Here is a 16,384-nt window from a genome sequence, read left to right as displayed (position 1 = left end):
GAAAAAATATAAGTTGGTTTCAAGGCGCGCGGATGCAACGGAATATTGAAATAAAAATTTCTCGCTCGTCGATTTATTTTTATTACGCGTAACGTACTTGGTAAAATGGCTAATGGAACTTTTTACCGTATTATCCTTGCGCACGAGATACGAAACCTCGCGTAATTTTTTCCCCGCAATCGTTATATTGGTATTTTATTTCAGGTATACGTAAAAAAGTGGAATTTATCGTGTTGCCCTTTTCATTGCATTTTGTAGAGCAAAGTCCAAAAACGGCGGACGTCTGCTTAGGGAAAAGTTGGAAAAGATTGGACTAAATTTGCCAGCGGGAAGAAGGAAGGCCGCCAATGTCACGCTCTTAACATCCTTAGTGGAAGGTGAGTCGAAACACTTCTTAAAAGATTATGCGATAAGCTCGGCTTCGCGAATTGCTTCGGAAGCACCTTTATCCGCGATAAATTTGCAAATTCCTAATTTCGCGGGCTTATTTCCGATCGTTGCGCCATCGCGATTAGGACGAAATAGGAATTTTTGAGATCGAGTGTAACATGCGTTATCTCTAGATCGACGCGAGAGACTTGTCGTATACTTTTCCGAGAATTCGATACGAATTAGTATGCCAGAAGGTTAAGGATGCAGATGGGTAGATCTAAAGATGTAATTATTTTAATTTATGCAGCGCGTTAATGGATCCAAGGCGTGGAAATATTTGCATTTACGTAAATAATATCACGGTTAAACCGCGGTACATGTTATTACGTTAATGTGCCAGTGTTACGTGTCGTTAAATCGATTGGAAAGCACCGTTGATGAGGAACAAATAGAATTAAAATCGCAAAAGTGGAATGCAAAGTGCATACCTATTACGTACATAATATCCGATCATCCTTCAATTTTAAATTCGCCCCTAATTTGCGACAAATCTAAAAGCGTAAAAAATCCTTAATCTCTCGTATGAAGGAAGGGGGGCCTAGAAATGAACTAGTGAGCGACGAATCGCGCTACTTTCGAACCACATAGCTGCCACGAAATTATCCGATAAAATCGCTCGCGTGAACCCAGCGACATTAAATACTTTTTAATGACAGCCGAAGCATGTCCGCGAAGGAACGGTATACACATGGCTGGGCCAGGTTAATCAGGCTCATTCCTACGGGATATCCACGGTTAACCACGCTCTTAATAACACGCGTTCGCGCAACGAGATTCCACGTATAAAGGTCGACCTACCCCGGCGAAGCTCTAATGACTCAACTGGCCGATTGTTCGAGTGTTGGTGCGGACGTTGATTATAATTTATGGTCGATGGGCTTGTGTAAAACATCGGCCAGGCTTTTCTTTCCTCGCCACTGACATCGCCAAGGATGGCCGCGGCACGCGTGTGTAGTCAAAGCGTATCCTGGCAGTCGGTTTGTCCAGATTCGCGTAATGCCTCGTAATCCCGGTAATCCTCGCCTTGGGATATTTCGATTTAAAACGGGAAAGGAAAAACTGAGGAATCCTCAAACTTGACAACGATTAGATATAGGGTCCCGAATTTCCGCAGGAATTCCAACTTCCGTACCCCTCGGCGAGGCTTAACGCTTTCACTGTATATGTACCGTATATGTACCAGTACACGGTCGCAGTTTTACGCAAGTACACCGACAAAATGGTATTTTACTAGTAGATAATTTTCACCTGCCATCTTCGATTGACAGACTCACGCATAGTGACACACTCTCGCTTCGTCTTCGTCAAATTCGATCGGATGTACGATCTTTCCGATGGTCGTTTTGGACCGTCGCCATTTGCAAAATTCGTTTAACACTTTGACTGTCACGTTGGTCACATATGACCACGGTTTCTTCTGTGACAGGAACGCTTATACGCTTCGAATAACAGGAATACTCCCATGGCGTTCTGAGCGAAACGTGATTTCGTGGCAGTCAAAGGGTTAACCGATTCTCGATAATTCTCGAGCGATAGAAATCGAATCGCGGTAGGTTCATCGCGCAATTTTTCGCGAATTATTCGCAGTGTCGAATATAATTATCGCGCATCGCGAGGGTAATGGAATGCCCCCTAAGCCACTTATCCCGTGAGGCAAGTCGAACGAGCTTCAGAACCGAACAATAAATTTCTGCTTCGTTTTAACACACTGTCGCGACGTGGCCTCGTTGCGCAAAGCGAGGTAAGAGTATATGTATCTTCTTAATAACGCATAAAGCGTAGAATCAATTCTACGAAGTGGCCGTACTCCCGGGCTATCCCGTTCAGCGATCTAATTAACTGTCTGGCAACATACAGGTTTTCAAACTCGTTTCGTCGAGGAGCATTTAGAATCTTCGTTTCTCGATGGCATTTCGAAGACGGAAGTTAATCTCGTTGGATACACCGTTCGAATGAACCGCGTGTTGTATGCCCCGGCTCCGCGTGCCCTCTTTCTTCCCGCCTTTCCGCCATTCTTTTGCGTCTCGCTGCCCCCCTCGTGCTCGCGGGACAGTCGCGTGTAATTTACGAAGAGGTAGCGAGCATAACGGATACGCACGCTCTATCATATTCGCCATTATCGATGCTTATTTGAATAACTGGAATAAACGTATAGCAGCGACGCCGGTATCGTGGAATAAAATCTAATTACGCGTTGCGCAACGCGCTAAACGCGCAAGGAGCGCACAGGCTGTTAATTGGAATTCGCTTTTCGATTCTTTCACGGTCCATGAATCGTCGGGGATAGAAAGCCGGGTGCATCGATTCGTAGCGTTTTCGTGTTTGTTTATTCCATATCTCGCGCTGCCTCTCTCTTTGTGATATAACGCGTAAAGAAACTGAGACTTATCAGTTCGCGGGATTACCTTCGCGTTTCTTCGGATATAAATCTCCCGCGCGGTTTATCCGCGTACTTTCTAATTTACGAATCGCACTGGAACGTTGCGCCCGATCGAGGAATCTCGTGCGTGGCAGAAAGGCTTTCCGCGAATTGGAATATAGCTGGCGAACAGAGGAAACGAAATGGGAAATAAAAGAGAAAGACAGGATTGTTGCCGCGGCAATTTTCAATTCGGGAATGTGAAAAGTGCAAGGAGGATCGATAAGTATATGGAATTTCGCGAAATTCTGGACCGAGACGAAAGTCAAATTCGTCGAGGGATATAATATTTCGAAATATCCACGTGCGTCTAGCAAGTACTTACATGCATGTGATAGCCATTGAAAGAGCCGGTGGAGTGCAGCGAAAGTGTGGGAACCTCCTCTCGAGCGGAGGACGTAAACGCACCAGGTGTATAGGTATACTTTGGTCGCGTACGATTAACGTATACCTGTGCGTGATTCATGCGTAAATTCGTGTCTGGTTGCCTCGTGGTGACGCAACCTCGGTTATACGCACGAGGAAAGAGCGTTCTGCCGTTCGCTCCAGCTGGCTCATCTCCGATTTTACCCTAAACTCTGTCAATTTCATCTTTTCCTTAAATACGAACAAAAATAATCCAGTATCGCGTTATATCCTTCGAGAAATTATATCCTTCAAAATTATAATTATATTTGGAAAACTAATTTAACGCAAGAAGAGAACAGTAAAATAACGTAACTATAACACACGGAAACACGCTCTAATTCGACTCTAACACCGAACAACTCATGCCCGTACCGGTTACAATCGATTTCTACGAGAACTCTTCAATGCTTCTTGACTTAGGACTCTGCCTGTGTCATCCAGGGTCCTGTCTTTATGCTTTCCGCAAAGCTCGATAGCGTGCTATCTCTAATTGCTAATTGGCTGTTATGATTCAGCCCATTAACGATTTGCTCCCATAAAAATCACGTCGTTTTTCTGATTCACGATTTCGTTGACCCACGTTTCACCTCCCCGTAGAGACCACGCAACTTAAATTTGCTAACGAAAATAGCCTTTCATAGGCATTGGCCGATTCGCGATTTCTTTCCCGAAATAGTATCCTACGAAAATATTAATAATTTTACGAAAAATCGAATTTCGCGGAGATAAATTTTTATCCGATTAATTGACCGATATTCTATTTGAAATTTCACGAATATTGTAGAATTTTAGCGAATCGTTGAGAATCCGGGATAAAGATACAACGCGGAAAGAATGGCATCTGTAGGATAAACGCAAATATCGTATACGAGATGGTACATAAGGAAGGGTATAAATATGAAATCGGAACAGCTGGTATATACAGAGCGATACCTCTGGTGTACCGTCTACGTACTTTCCGTGTATCGATCGCAATCGAGAGGGTTTCGACACAGCGGCGAAACCGCAAGCATACTCGCAGCTATCTCGACACCGTTGTCTGGAGGTACGCGGAAGAGAATCCGGCCGAAATCCTTGCCGAGGTTTCGATTATCGAGACACATTACAGTGGAGCGTAATTTGCGGTCGGTCTGAAAGATCGATCATCCAGGGTAGACCTATCGATTATACGAACGCCCGTGGAATGGTACTATCGACACCGTTTACCGTTCTTCGACACCGTCATCGCGAACACGCGGAGCGAGCGTGTACCGAAAAAATACCGACCGTGATACCGATCGGAACGCGTAATTACACGGGGCCAACGAAGAGGCAACACGCCCGGATAAAAACGAGAAAGCAACGCTCTAATTAGAATAACAGCTCTCGGGATGTCTCTTCTCCCTTTCGAGTAGCCGGGTCTCGTAAATATCCCGGCGCGATAGCGATTCGCGAGTACTTCGGCGCCGTTCGTTATCGAATTGGAAATCTGCGGGGAAAAAAGCGAGATTGAAATTTTCCTCGGTGTATTACGCGCCGAATAGCGTTATTCGATTACTCGCGGCCAATTTACTACGGCAATTACCCGGCTGAAAGCGGACAACGAGAACAACGCGGCGAGTAAGACTTTTAATCGAGTCCCGCGACCGCTTCGTAACGATCACGTCGGTTTTTCGATCGAACGCCGAGCGACGAGCATAGTAAAGTCATCAAGTAAAAAGGCCGATCGTTAATTCGCGAGTCACGTTGCTGATTCGTTCTCTCGTACGGCCGCGTGTACCAATCTGCAGCTCGCATCTGCAATCACCTTCGACCAATCTGTGGTCCTCATCTGCATCGCGCGTTCCGTTCGTCGCATTGAGTTGTCTCGCTGCACGTCTTTATCATAGATTATCCGCGCGATCGGCTGCCTTCTTGCCAGACGACCGCCACGGTCACCGCGATTTCGCGGCCGATCCGATTCCTCGGGGACCGTCTGCGGTGGCCATCCATCTTTCCCTCGATCGCTTTCCTTTTCTCTCATCGGTCACTTCGATGCTTCCATAATTCACCACGTACTTCGTCCTCGCGAAATTTCTTTCCAAAAAGTCCCGCGATTTTTCGCGATCGATGATACTAGGTATAACGTGCGAAATATAAACTCTATCGAATCGAACATCACCAGGGCCGTCGTAAAATTGGAAGAAAGAAAGAGAAGAAAGAAGGAGAAAATGTCTATTACGACGAACGTCAAATATTCGATCCCCATGTCACAACGATACCCGTATATAAAACACGACGGCGATTCGATTTAATCCGAGTTTAATTAAAGTTCAATCGGAAAAATTAGACGGATTGGAGACACCGACGGAGCAAACACGCGGAGTTTAATTAACAACGCGGGGCAAGTAGTTTACGTACGCGATATACCCCGTTTCGATGACTCCGGCGACGCGAAATAAAATAGGCGATAAATCAAGGGACAAGTTGCGGCGAGTTTTCGTAAGAACTCTATTAGCGCGATCCATAAAAAGCAACGATCCGAACGTCTCGCAACGACGTATCCCCGCGGACTAATCCCGCGCGCGTACACGCGGGTGCATAGGTAAACGCGTGCATCTCCGCTGGGAAACGTGACAGAAATAGCAATTACGGTTAGGAGGAAATTAAAAGAAGTTACGAAACACGCGCGATGCCACGAGCTCGTATGCAAATCAGCGGCCGCCGCGCGCGGTACTAAAAGCTGGCTGAAAACGACCTGTTGCACTTTGTACGTGCATCGCGACAGAAACTCGCGCGACCTGCGTTCGCGATTAGATCGTCGATAGTCGGCGCTGGTGACACTCGCTTAATTCAGATCCCGCTCGAGACCGATCCTTCCGAGTTTACACGCGTTTACATAGTTGTAAAGTACGCGACGGTGGCCGTATCGAGGACGCGAGGGATATTTCATCGCTTTTATTAGGTATCCCGCGCGGAGAGATAAACCTCGGGCAGACTCGGGGCAAAATCTATACGTGGAATAACAACGAGTCTGGCATTCGTTGCGTCCTGTACGACGCACGCGTTTCTTCGATTCCAAACGACCGGTAAATTAATTCTCGAAGCGCGTTTCTAACGTTCCGCTAAAACCGCGTGTACAAACGGAACGGGGCCATAAAGCTGGCCTGGCCAAGTTTACGAAGAAATTCTTCGCGATTTTATATTTTCGCGAGTTAGAAAGTCGCGTGGATGTAACGTCCCGCGTAATTTACTGTTATCGCCCGCCACGGTTTTAATCGTAACTCGCGAAAAAGTCGAGGCAAAAGTCCCGGTGGATAGCGAATCCGCGAGCGATAAGTGGGATATAATTTCGAGGATGACGTTTCATCGCGAATGAAATTATAAGGCCGAGAGTATTACGAGGCATTATGTAAATGGCTATCGGTTGCGAAACGACTTTGTAAGATTTTCGATCCGTTTGTTCCGCGGATGCCCGCGCCGCGTTTCCAGCAGCCGTCGAATCGCAGATATTTATTGCAACATTCGCGAAACGCGTGGCGGATAACGTAACCTCTAAATAATAACGCCTCGCGTACGCGATTTACGTGGCAGACCGCGCACACGACTGCGCGTGCGTAGAAGATCCAAGTTGAATCGCGGAACGCGCGCGATGGCCGCGCGGACCGCAAAGTAGCCACGCAACGGATGAAACTGCTTAATGGGACTTTCCTCGCTATCTCCGAGTTCCTGATAAAAATTCATCTCCAAGTTCCGCGTTTAACTGATTGTGAGACCGTTTAAACCGTTCGTATCGCTGATAAAATTTTATCTCCGTGTTATCTCTATATTTATTCGAGTAATCGGGCATGAACTTTCGATACGAGACAAACGTCGTTGATAGAGAATTTCTCTGAGGAAACATCTATCGAATAGAATTTCGATTTTTCTATTTCAGACGATTTTAGCACGTCGCGTGCTATTCAAGAGTTGTCTCGCGTTTCGCGCGCCATCTGTAAGGACCGTTCGCGAGTTTTCTCGTGTTTCGCGCGCCATCTGTAATGGACCTTAGATACCAACGCACTATCTTGTCAAAACGCATAGTCCCTGGCGCATGCTTAGAGATTTCTATGCTGTACGCAATGCGTTAAGAAAAGAAATACACGCGGATCTTTTGCCTCGAAGCTATCCTCGATGCGAGCTTCTATATCTCGACAAAGTCGAAGAAATTGTGATACAAAAGCGTCCACGAAGCTTTCGCTGGACGCTGCGAGCACGGTAGAGAACGCGTATACACGAACGGGCAATTATGAGCGACGTTTTGCATGCTTTTCACCCGCGTGAGAAGGAAGAAACGGTAGAGCGAGTGCGCGAAATTGGATAATTCGTTAGCTGCAGGTGGCCCCGCGGCCCTGTCTTCTCGATCTCGTAGGCGAAACCCGGCAGACCTGCGGGTGGTTTTGCTTGTCGATAATAGCGCCCAGCGGGCCCGCTTCCATCTTGCACGAGAGCTTGCTTGTAGGTGCCTAATTACCCGCCATCATCGGGGGCAAGAGAGAAAGGTGGCGGGCCGTAGAAAGGGGAGACAGTGTCGGCGAGAGAGAAATGGTGACGGACGAAGGGAATTGTTCCGAAAGGGGAGAAACGGACCACGTGCTGGAGAGAAAGCACGTATGCTGTTTCATTATCGTAAATTAGTTCGTTCCTCCGGTAGAGGGCAATCTCGCGACTGGCACGCGCGAAATGGCTCCCGTCTAGGGACCGTTCCTTCGAAGCCAGGAATCTCCAGTTTCTAGCGTTCAACGTGCAGTTTATTTACCGACAAGCGTGGCGCACTTGTCGGATCTTGGTCGTTAAAAGTAACAGGAACGAGAGTCATCGATAGGTGGATGGAATGACCGGTGCGTTTCGCGTATTATTCTTCGAGGAATTTGGAGTGTTGGAGATAAACGCAACGTTAGAATCGGGAAGCGAATTTAATCGAGGATGATGATAATGAAATTTGTAGATTCCGATAAGGAAGATCTTATCCCTGTCCCGTTAAGTCGTAAATGACCGAGCAAAAGTTCACGCATTTCCATACGATGGGTTGTTGCGTAATCGACGTTCCTACAGCCAGGCGTTTTATTTCTTTTCTTTCCTCTTTTTTTCCCCCAGGAGAAGCCATTCACCTTGCCAGAGACTTCGGCTATGTCTGCGAAACCGAATTCCCTGCGAAACAAGTTGCCGAATACCTCAGTCGGCAGCATTGTGAACCGCAAGATTCCTACAGGAGGAAAGAACTTCTTCATGCCACCAAGTAAGAATTTATCTCCTCGGGGTACTCGCGATGGTCAGAGAGGTATCGAGATAATCGGGACTTGGATCGGTTCTCGCGGGATCCACGGTGTCTAGGCCCGTTGAAACATCTCGATCTTACTGTTTCAGACAAATCACCAAAGAGCTGATGGATCTTTTGAATCAAGACAGATCGCCGCTTTGCAACACACGGCCACAACACATCCTCGATCCAAGCATACAGAGACACCTAACACACTTCTCTCTCATATCACACGGATTCGGAAGTCCTGCAATTGTAGCCGCTCTTACGGCAATACAGGTACAGCGTATCGGGACTAGTCCCGTTCACGAACCAGCCACTATAGAGTCCTGTCAAACCTCTTATAAAAGCTACCACGTGATCCCTAATGAAAACCATCGATCCACCTATCGAGTCTACTCCTCCATTTGCCTAATCCGATCTATTAATTGCAGAAGTTCCTAAGCGAGTCCCTGAATCACCTTGAGAAGATGTACCCAGGCAACGGGAGCGGCGTGACAAGTAGTCAGCAGTCGAGCCTCGACACGAATAAGAGCAAGGACGGCACGTTGATGAACGACATGAAGAAGTGACGCCCAGAGGACCCGCCTACCTCGAACGTGGTCACTTCAATCAGGCACTCCTGGCCGTACAACTGAGCTTTCGCGAGCTTTGCTAATCGCGAACAGCTTCTGGTGGACCACTGAAACGACACGTATGTCCGCGCAGCCGCGAGCTCCATTGTTATAATCAAAAAGAAAACGCGAAAAACAGAGAGGAGGTGGAGGAAGAGACGAGGAAGAAGAGGACTGCTGAAGAGGAAACGAGCGCGACAACAACGTGCGGATATTCGTGTTCGCTGAGGTTGGCTGGTCGAAAGTGTTCTAGGTAAACGAATGACGAGATGTCACGAGAAATGTGCAATCGCTGTTAATCGATGAAGTCGAACGAGAAGTCATCGAACAGAGACGGGTCGAGTCGAAGAATCGACCGAAAATGGGATAGACACACGCTACACTTGGTTTCCTCTTGGTTCGGCGAAGAGTGTGCACGGGTCAGTACTCGTGCATCGCTTCGGAGGAACCTCGAGGTTCCACGACTCGCGGATCGGTCCGCGATTACGCGCATTCACAACGAGATTGTGCTCGAGCAAAATTAACAGGAATAACCGTTTGTTCCTTCACTGCCTGTTCAGTTTTGAGACGCGTCTGTGCCGATTGGGAAGAAGAGGGAACGTATCGATCGATTCGACGGGATCGTATCTTCGTAGCCTGAATCTCCGCGATCGTCGTGGTACAGACCCGGATAGAGTCGAATCCGTTCGCGTCTTCCCCGTTTTACTTTTCTTCCTGGGTTCTCTCTCGCGTGAGATCGTCCCGCGAAACGATTCGAGGAGATTTACGCGCGTTGCGATTACTTGTGATAGATCTTTAGTGATAGTCGAAACGTTTGTGCAATCGTTACGATTTAATGATTCTTAACATGCGACCATTCTTACGAATTTCGCGGTTTACTGGTAGACCACTATGCGATGCGACGATTGAAAGAATTCTTTGCAATTATTGGAAATGCGATATACGAAACTCAGATTCGAACAACGGACAGAGATTCGTCTCCAGTTCTCGAGTTAAAAGTCTGTTTTAAAAAGGAGAAAAAATAGAAGAGAGAAAGAGAGAGAGAGAGAGAGGAAAGAGAAAAGAATGGAACTGGACTTGAATGCCTCGGTTGGGTCTGTTGTTACAACTCGCGAATCGATCGATAATCGAGAGCACACACAGAGAGGTACGACAAGAAAGAAGAGAGCAGTTCACAGCAATCTTTCATTTCTTTCCACGTGATTTTTGAGTCGACTATTTATATTGCTCAAGCATCGTTATTCCTTGCTCATTTACCGAGCGTCCAACATAGCGCAGTATCGATTATGACGCCGTTACGTAAGCATTAATATTGTCAGCATAGTGATATATTGCTCTCTATACCGCGTGCAACTTATAATTTAGCGTCTGCGACTGTAAATCCGCTTGCGAACGTTTTACGGACCACCATCGTATCGAATGACCGAGTCCATCGCGCGAAGCAACCCGACTCTATTCGCGCGTGTACATTCCGTATGCAACGACCATCGAATATTCACGGTCGTCGCAGCTTTTAAAGCTACAGATTACTTTATACCGAACGCGCATGCACGTGGCGGTTCGTACGATTTTACGCAATTCCTTGCAATCGCTCGCGTTCCTCTTTATCTTCGGAAGATATCGATTCGTAGGATATGTATGTACGTTTGACTCGGACGAAATTTCAAATTGTGGACTCGGTCGTTAAATTCTGTCGATACGGTATCGTCTACCTTTTATCTCTCGTCCTCTCGTTAGAATCTCTGCGACAATATTCCATGAGAATGCGCGAGCATTCGATCTCGATTATCTCGTGCGAGGCTAGACAAAGGTGTCACGACGAACGAACGAGGAAATAGGTGAGAATTCACGCGGTGAGAACGTGCAACAGCCGTCCGAGGCTAAAAAAGTATTAATTTAGAGTCGTTATCTATTGCGTTAGTAGCCGACCAAGGTTTTATTTAAATCAAAATACGGACACGAAGGGACTGAACGATCATTCCCGCGATTGCCTGTTCGTCACGGTGATCGCCAATCGTTATTCGGTTTCAGCACGATCACACTGAGTTTTCGAACGATTTCGTGGTAGTCAATTAGGAGTTTACGATACGACATAGTTTTCTATACGCGTATTAAGAGATACTTTATTCCACGCTCGAGCCTAAATCGAGTTCATCCCGATTCATCCACGTAATAAAAGATTTTCTTCTCGAATAGCTAGTTGAGGGTAATCCCCTGCGAATTTCGCTCTCCGCGTATATTTCCATTTAGCGATTCGACCAGCTTACATGATTTCACTCGTCAACCATTTATGATCTCTTAACGCGATGATCGCTACTTAACGTTGCAATTCTCAGACGATGTTTCGATGCTTCGTCATTGCGCTCGATCGATCCACTTCGCGTACTTGCCGCGTTATAACGTAACCTTCATAGATTCGTAGCATAAATTCAGTGTATTGTTCGCACGGTACGACGCGTAGGTCGAATAAACGAGTAACGCGCATTGGAAAGGGCCGTTAGACGCGTATCAATCGGCTGTTTGTTTCTAACTTGAGCGTATCTAAAGAGAACAGTGCTACCAGTATCACGCTGATCGCCGCGTTAACACGTCGCGAGGATCATCGACGTCAACACCGTTCACCTCGAACGTTGAACCATCGAAAGCGAGTTACTTAGCGATTCCTAGCAACGAGTAAACCATCGGCAATTCGACTAATGTATTTTGCTCCTAGTAGCAACTTCTCTACGAATTTCGTTTGCGAAACTTCAACAGCGGGACAAGGTTTACGCGCGTGCGATTGTCGCGGTCGACGAATCGAGAAAAAGGCGGGAAGAGAGAGAGAGAGAGAGAGAGAGAGAGAGCGAAGAAAACGGAACAAAAGCCTAAGGATCATTCCCGAGGATCATTTTCATCGTGCCAATGCGAAAGTTGCCATTTGAGATGTGCCAATTAACGATATCGAGTTTAGAAACGTAAGAACCAGCGACTAGAAGCGAGTAGCCGAAGGTACAGAGATCGAACGAGCAACGGAAGGTCTCCGTGAAGAGTTTTTAAGAAGCGCGCGCGTTCCGTACTCTCGTTTCGTTTCGTCTCGTCTCGAACTTCCGGCGACTCGAGCGAGAGGATCGTGCGAGAGGAACGTTCTCGACCGTTCGTTGCGATCGCGTCGAGGATGTTCGATCGTGTGGAGCAAAGAGGGGAAGAGATCGGGCGAGCAAACGCAGAGTGGAAGCACGAGAAATTGCGTTGAAGTACAATACCAGGTGAACCTGAGACATATCTAACTTTGTAATTAAATCTTAGGCGTATGTAAATGTAAGATTAAGAAACCTGATCGAACGTCTCGCGTTCCGGGATATTATGTACAGAGTATTTGAATCTTTCTTGTGATATAATCGTAATATTACTAAGATATAAACCGATAACAAGGCAAGAACGAAAGGAAGTAAGAAAAAAAAAAAAGGAAACACGTAAAATTACTATTATCATTCCATGTTTTTTCATAGAGATGAGAAGGTACTAGCGTGGTCGCGGAGAGTGTCAGCTCCGTTTTTTCCGTTTAGCGAAGAGACACGCGCCCTCGAAGATCACTCGAGGTCCAACCAATGCTAGCTCCGAGTAGTTAGGGACCTCTGGTCCCGACGAATTTTATTTCCAACGACGAACGCGTCATTTTCTCCCCCCTACGACGTTGCCTGCGCCTCGATCGCGGTTTTCTTCAAAAATTCAGACAAGAGCAAAGTGCTAACGAAAAGTAGGAAACTCCTTTCCTCGAGATCCTTCGAGACCAACGCCGTGAGTTTAGTTAGACAAAGGAAACGAAAGAAGACACAGAGAAAAGGGAGAAAGAGTTAGGGAAAAAAGAAAGTGAAAAGAAAACAGAAGAAAATCCTTGAACCCCCTTATTTTCATTCACGACTACTTAGGCGACTCGTTAGACGTAAGGTCCCGTAAATTAATACTTATTTATAATCCTTAGAGCGGCCGTAGAAAGACGTTTTTCTACCAGAATTTCTGTGCCAACTGCAAAGAATGTTGTAGACCATTTTTGTTCCAAGTTGAAGCATCATTCTAATCTTGTAAGATACTCAGATATATCTTTATTAAATATATTTGAATTTCGTAGTATATTATATTCTGATATTGATTATACAGTTCATTTTTGTATATTGGTGTGTGATAAATAAATAAGAATATTGTTTCTAAGCAATTTACACACTTATGTTCAGTATAATCCTATTTAATCATTTAAAATGGGTTCTGATAAAGTAACACTCTGAGCCCGGCGTCGGTATTAACAAATTTCTACGTAATCGCGAAATAATTCAATTATTCGAACGACGAAAGCTAATTCCAATGCCATATTGTTAACCCCTTGCCTTACCGTTTGAGTTGCGATGGCACGTGTCGTAGTCACGCAGTCGGCACAGTCGGCACAGTCGGTCGCACGTCGAGTCACCACGTCCAAACACTGCGAAGGATAACGCGTAACTGAGACAGAAAGACATCGGCGAAAATTAAATACGAGCCGGTGCGAACCTGTTCCGTGATGTTTACATTCGGCTCTCTACCTACAGGCTACAGCTCTCGCCTCGTGTTATGTTTGGTTCGACTTCCTAACGAGGCTCGCGATATCGTAGGCGAAGGGGTTAACATATTCGCTGAGCTCAAAGTATTAAGGCGTAATAAAAATGTAAAACGTGAAAATGGTCGAGAGATATTCGTTTTATAGTAATTTATTTCAAAGAAATTTAATATTAACATAAAAGTATTGAATTTCAAGTATACAATATAAGTATTTTGTAATATTCAAGTATCGATATCAATTTCAAATAGTACGTACCTATTGCTGTTGAAGGACAGAGCGCGCCAAACCATGCCGAATAAATTGCATTATTTTCACTCGGTCAATTAGCTTGATGAGCGACAAAAACTAACACTTTATCTCGATTTAGCTTCTAGATACTACCAAACTATTCTTAAATGCTGATTAAAAATGTTAGCACAGTAAGAAATACTTGAATTTACTTCGTACGCACCGCGTTCGCACTCGCCATCTTGGATACAATCTACAACTGCGCCATCTGCTGGAGAAAATTGTAATTTGAACTGTGTTGCGCGGTATATTCAAATATAAATTGGAGAATAAGTTCAATTATCACCTCGTTGACTCTTAAAAAATAAAAATTAAATATTCACTGGGGTCCTTACTTTCGATCTGTTTATTCTCAATTGAATCTTTTTCATTATAGACGTCGGATGCGCATGTCCGTATAATTACATTTATGGTGACTATAAGGTCGTAAAGTTAGATTTATATTTCTAAAATATTATAGAAATAAAGATAACGATCTCCACCTTGTTCACAAGCTTGACCGGTTTAAATAACTTATATTAAGTTAATTAAATATTACCGTATGAGATTTATATTAGTTTTAAAATGAACCACGAGATCACATTTATTAATAACAATAAGATCTAATTGAATGAAGAGATCTAACGATATTGCTACGAACATTTGGTAAACTATTTTATATATTATTAATTATCTTTAATTCTACTTTCTAACGATTTACGACACCACAAAAATACACCGAATGAATATTTTTAAAAATATTGTATACCACGTTGATGAAAGGGGTACGAACTTTGATATTGAATTTCAAAGATATTTAAAATACATATTTTAACTGTCTCCATACCGGTCACTGCTTAATCGTTAAAGTCATTATTTCTTCGATTGATGTAATCATAATGTAGTGCATAGTCTGTACACCCCATTTCCTGAAAGAAAGTCTTACTATCTCATAGATTTTTGCATAAGACTAACAAAGGAAGCAAATCAAATCGAATGTACATGCAAATAAAAATTTGACGCTTTCAACGCTAAGTTATAAAATATTTGCATCTGTTCTTCTTTTTCGGTGAATATCAATGGTATTTCCAGAAACGAAAATAAAAGCTCGCATAAGTATCCGGAGACGAATACCTTGCAAGCAAATCAAATAAATTACACATTTTTGGGGACGAAATAAAGCTGGATTATACCGCTTTTGCTAAACTATGTTTAAAACTGATTATAAAATTGTATCACAGTAATGAAATTATACTCACGTGATTTCAAGGCACTTCGAACTCCGCTGAACAGAGAAATAGGAGATTAAAATATTTCAATCCGTGAAAACGTGTTCCCACGCAACCTTCCGTATTCTTCTATACACCTAAGAAGGATATACGAAAAAACATGTTAGAAGTAAATGTTTTAAATATTTCAAAACGGAACTTCAATCAGCTTAAACTAAAAATATGTATAACAATAGATTGACACTGTTATTTTGTATTTCTCACAAGTTTATTGCTAATAAAAGTTTAAATAATGTGTAAAATCGAATTTAATACAAATTAAACACGTATAAGTTTGTCGTTTAGCAAATAATAACAGGTATTTTTTAAATTAGTTTTATTCTTGCTTATATTAACGTAGTTAAGACACACGCAAACATTTAAGTAAAATTAAATGAAGTTTATTATATTCTTTTCACAAGATTTCTTAACATTAATTAACATTTCATGGTTGATTTAAAACAAACATATTAGGTGAAGATTACTAGTATATTGATGAACAGATTTTTTGCGAACCCCTAAGGATATTAATGTTACTTGTTAGATCTAGAAACATTTCGTTATTTTCAAGTTATAATGCTATTGATTAATTAGGATTTTGATTTAAAACTTTTCAAATGCAGCTTATTATATAGCGCAGTTATACTGTTTATTTATTTCAGTTTAAGAGATTACGTACATATATATGTGTATATATGTATAGCAGTAAACATAATTACGTTAAAAACGGAAAAATGTTTATAAGTTACGCACAAATTATTTTATCATCTGCCTTTTTTTTTGTATACTAATATTGCAAAATCGTAGGTTACAAATTTCTTCCACTTTTTTTCTCTTTTCCTTTCGTTTCTTTTTATTATAATTTCGTAGCTACTGAATCATTACGAACTACACGATTTTTCATTTCATATATTTTGCATATGTCAGTATGCATATATTTGTTAACATTTATTTATTCCATTTTAAACTTTCAACACGTCATTTTATTTATTATTTTTTTCTGTTTTCCCCCCTCTCTCTTTCTTTTCTCTTTCTTTTTTTTTTTTTTTTTTTGTTTGGTTCGCGTAAATACTATAAACATTGATATTAAGTGAATTATGACATAATTGGTATAACCATATGCAACTTATTTAATATTAATTTATATAT

At 43.4% G+C, this 16,384-nt stretch overlaps 1 protein-coding gene across 1 annotated transcript in view; it reads left to right on the top strand.

Moving 5' to 3' along the window:
- TfAP-2 (transcription factor AP-2) overlaps nucleotides 1-13,122 on the top strand; it is a 120,754-nt gene extending 107,632 nt beyond the window's left edge. The window contains exons 6-9 of the mRNA XM_017899060.1: nucleotides 259-377; nucleotides 8,354-8,495; nucleotides 8,624-8,795; nucleotides 8,951-13,122. Of these exons, the coding sequence (XP_017754549.1) occupies nucleotides 259-377; nucleotides 8,354-8,495; nucleotides 8,624-8,795; nucleotides 8,951-9,088 (571 nt within the window). The 3' untranslated portion in view covers nucleotides 9,089-13,122. The remainder of the gene's footprint in view (nucleotides 1-258; nucleotides 378-8,353; nucleotides 8,496-8,623; nucleotides 8,796-8,950) is intronic.
- The last annotated feature ends 3,262 nt before the right edge of the window (nucleotides 13,123-16,384 follow it).

The sequence above is a fragment of the Eufriesea mexicana genome, unplaced genomic scaffold (assembly GCF_001483705.2).
Source record: "Eufriesea mexicana isolate 0111107269 unplaced genomic scaffold, ASM148370v2 scaffold4744748102, whole genome shotgun sequence".
Lineage (NCBI taxonomy): Eukaryota > Metazoa > Arthropoda > Insecta > Hymenoptera > Apidae > Eufriesea > Eufriesea mexicana.
This window is presented reverse-complemented; position numbering and strand designations above follow the sequence as displayed.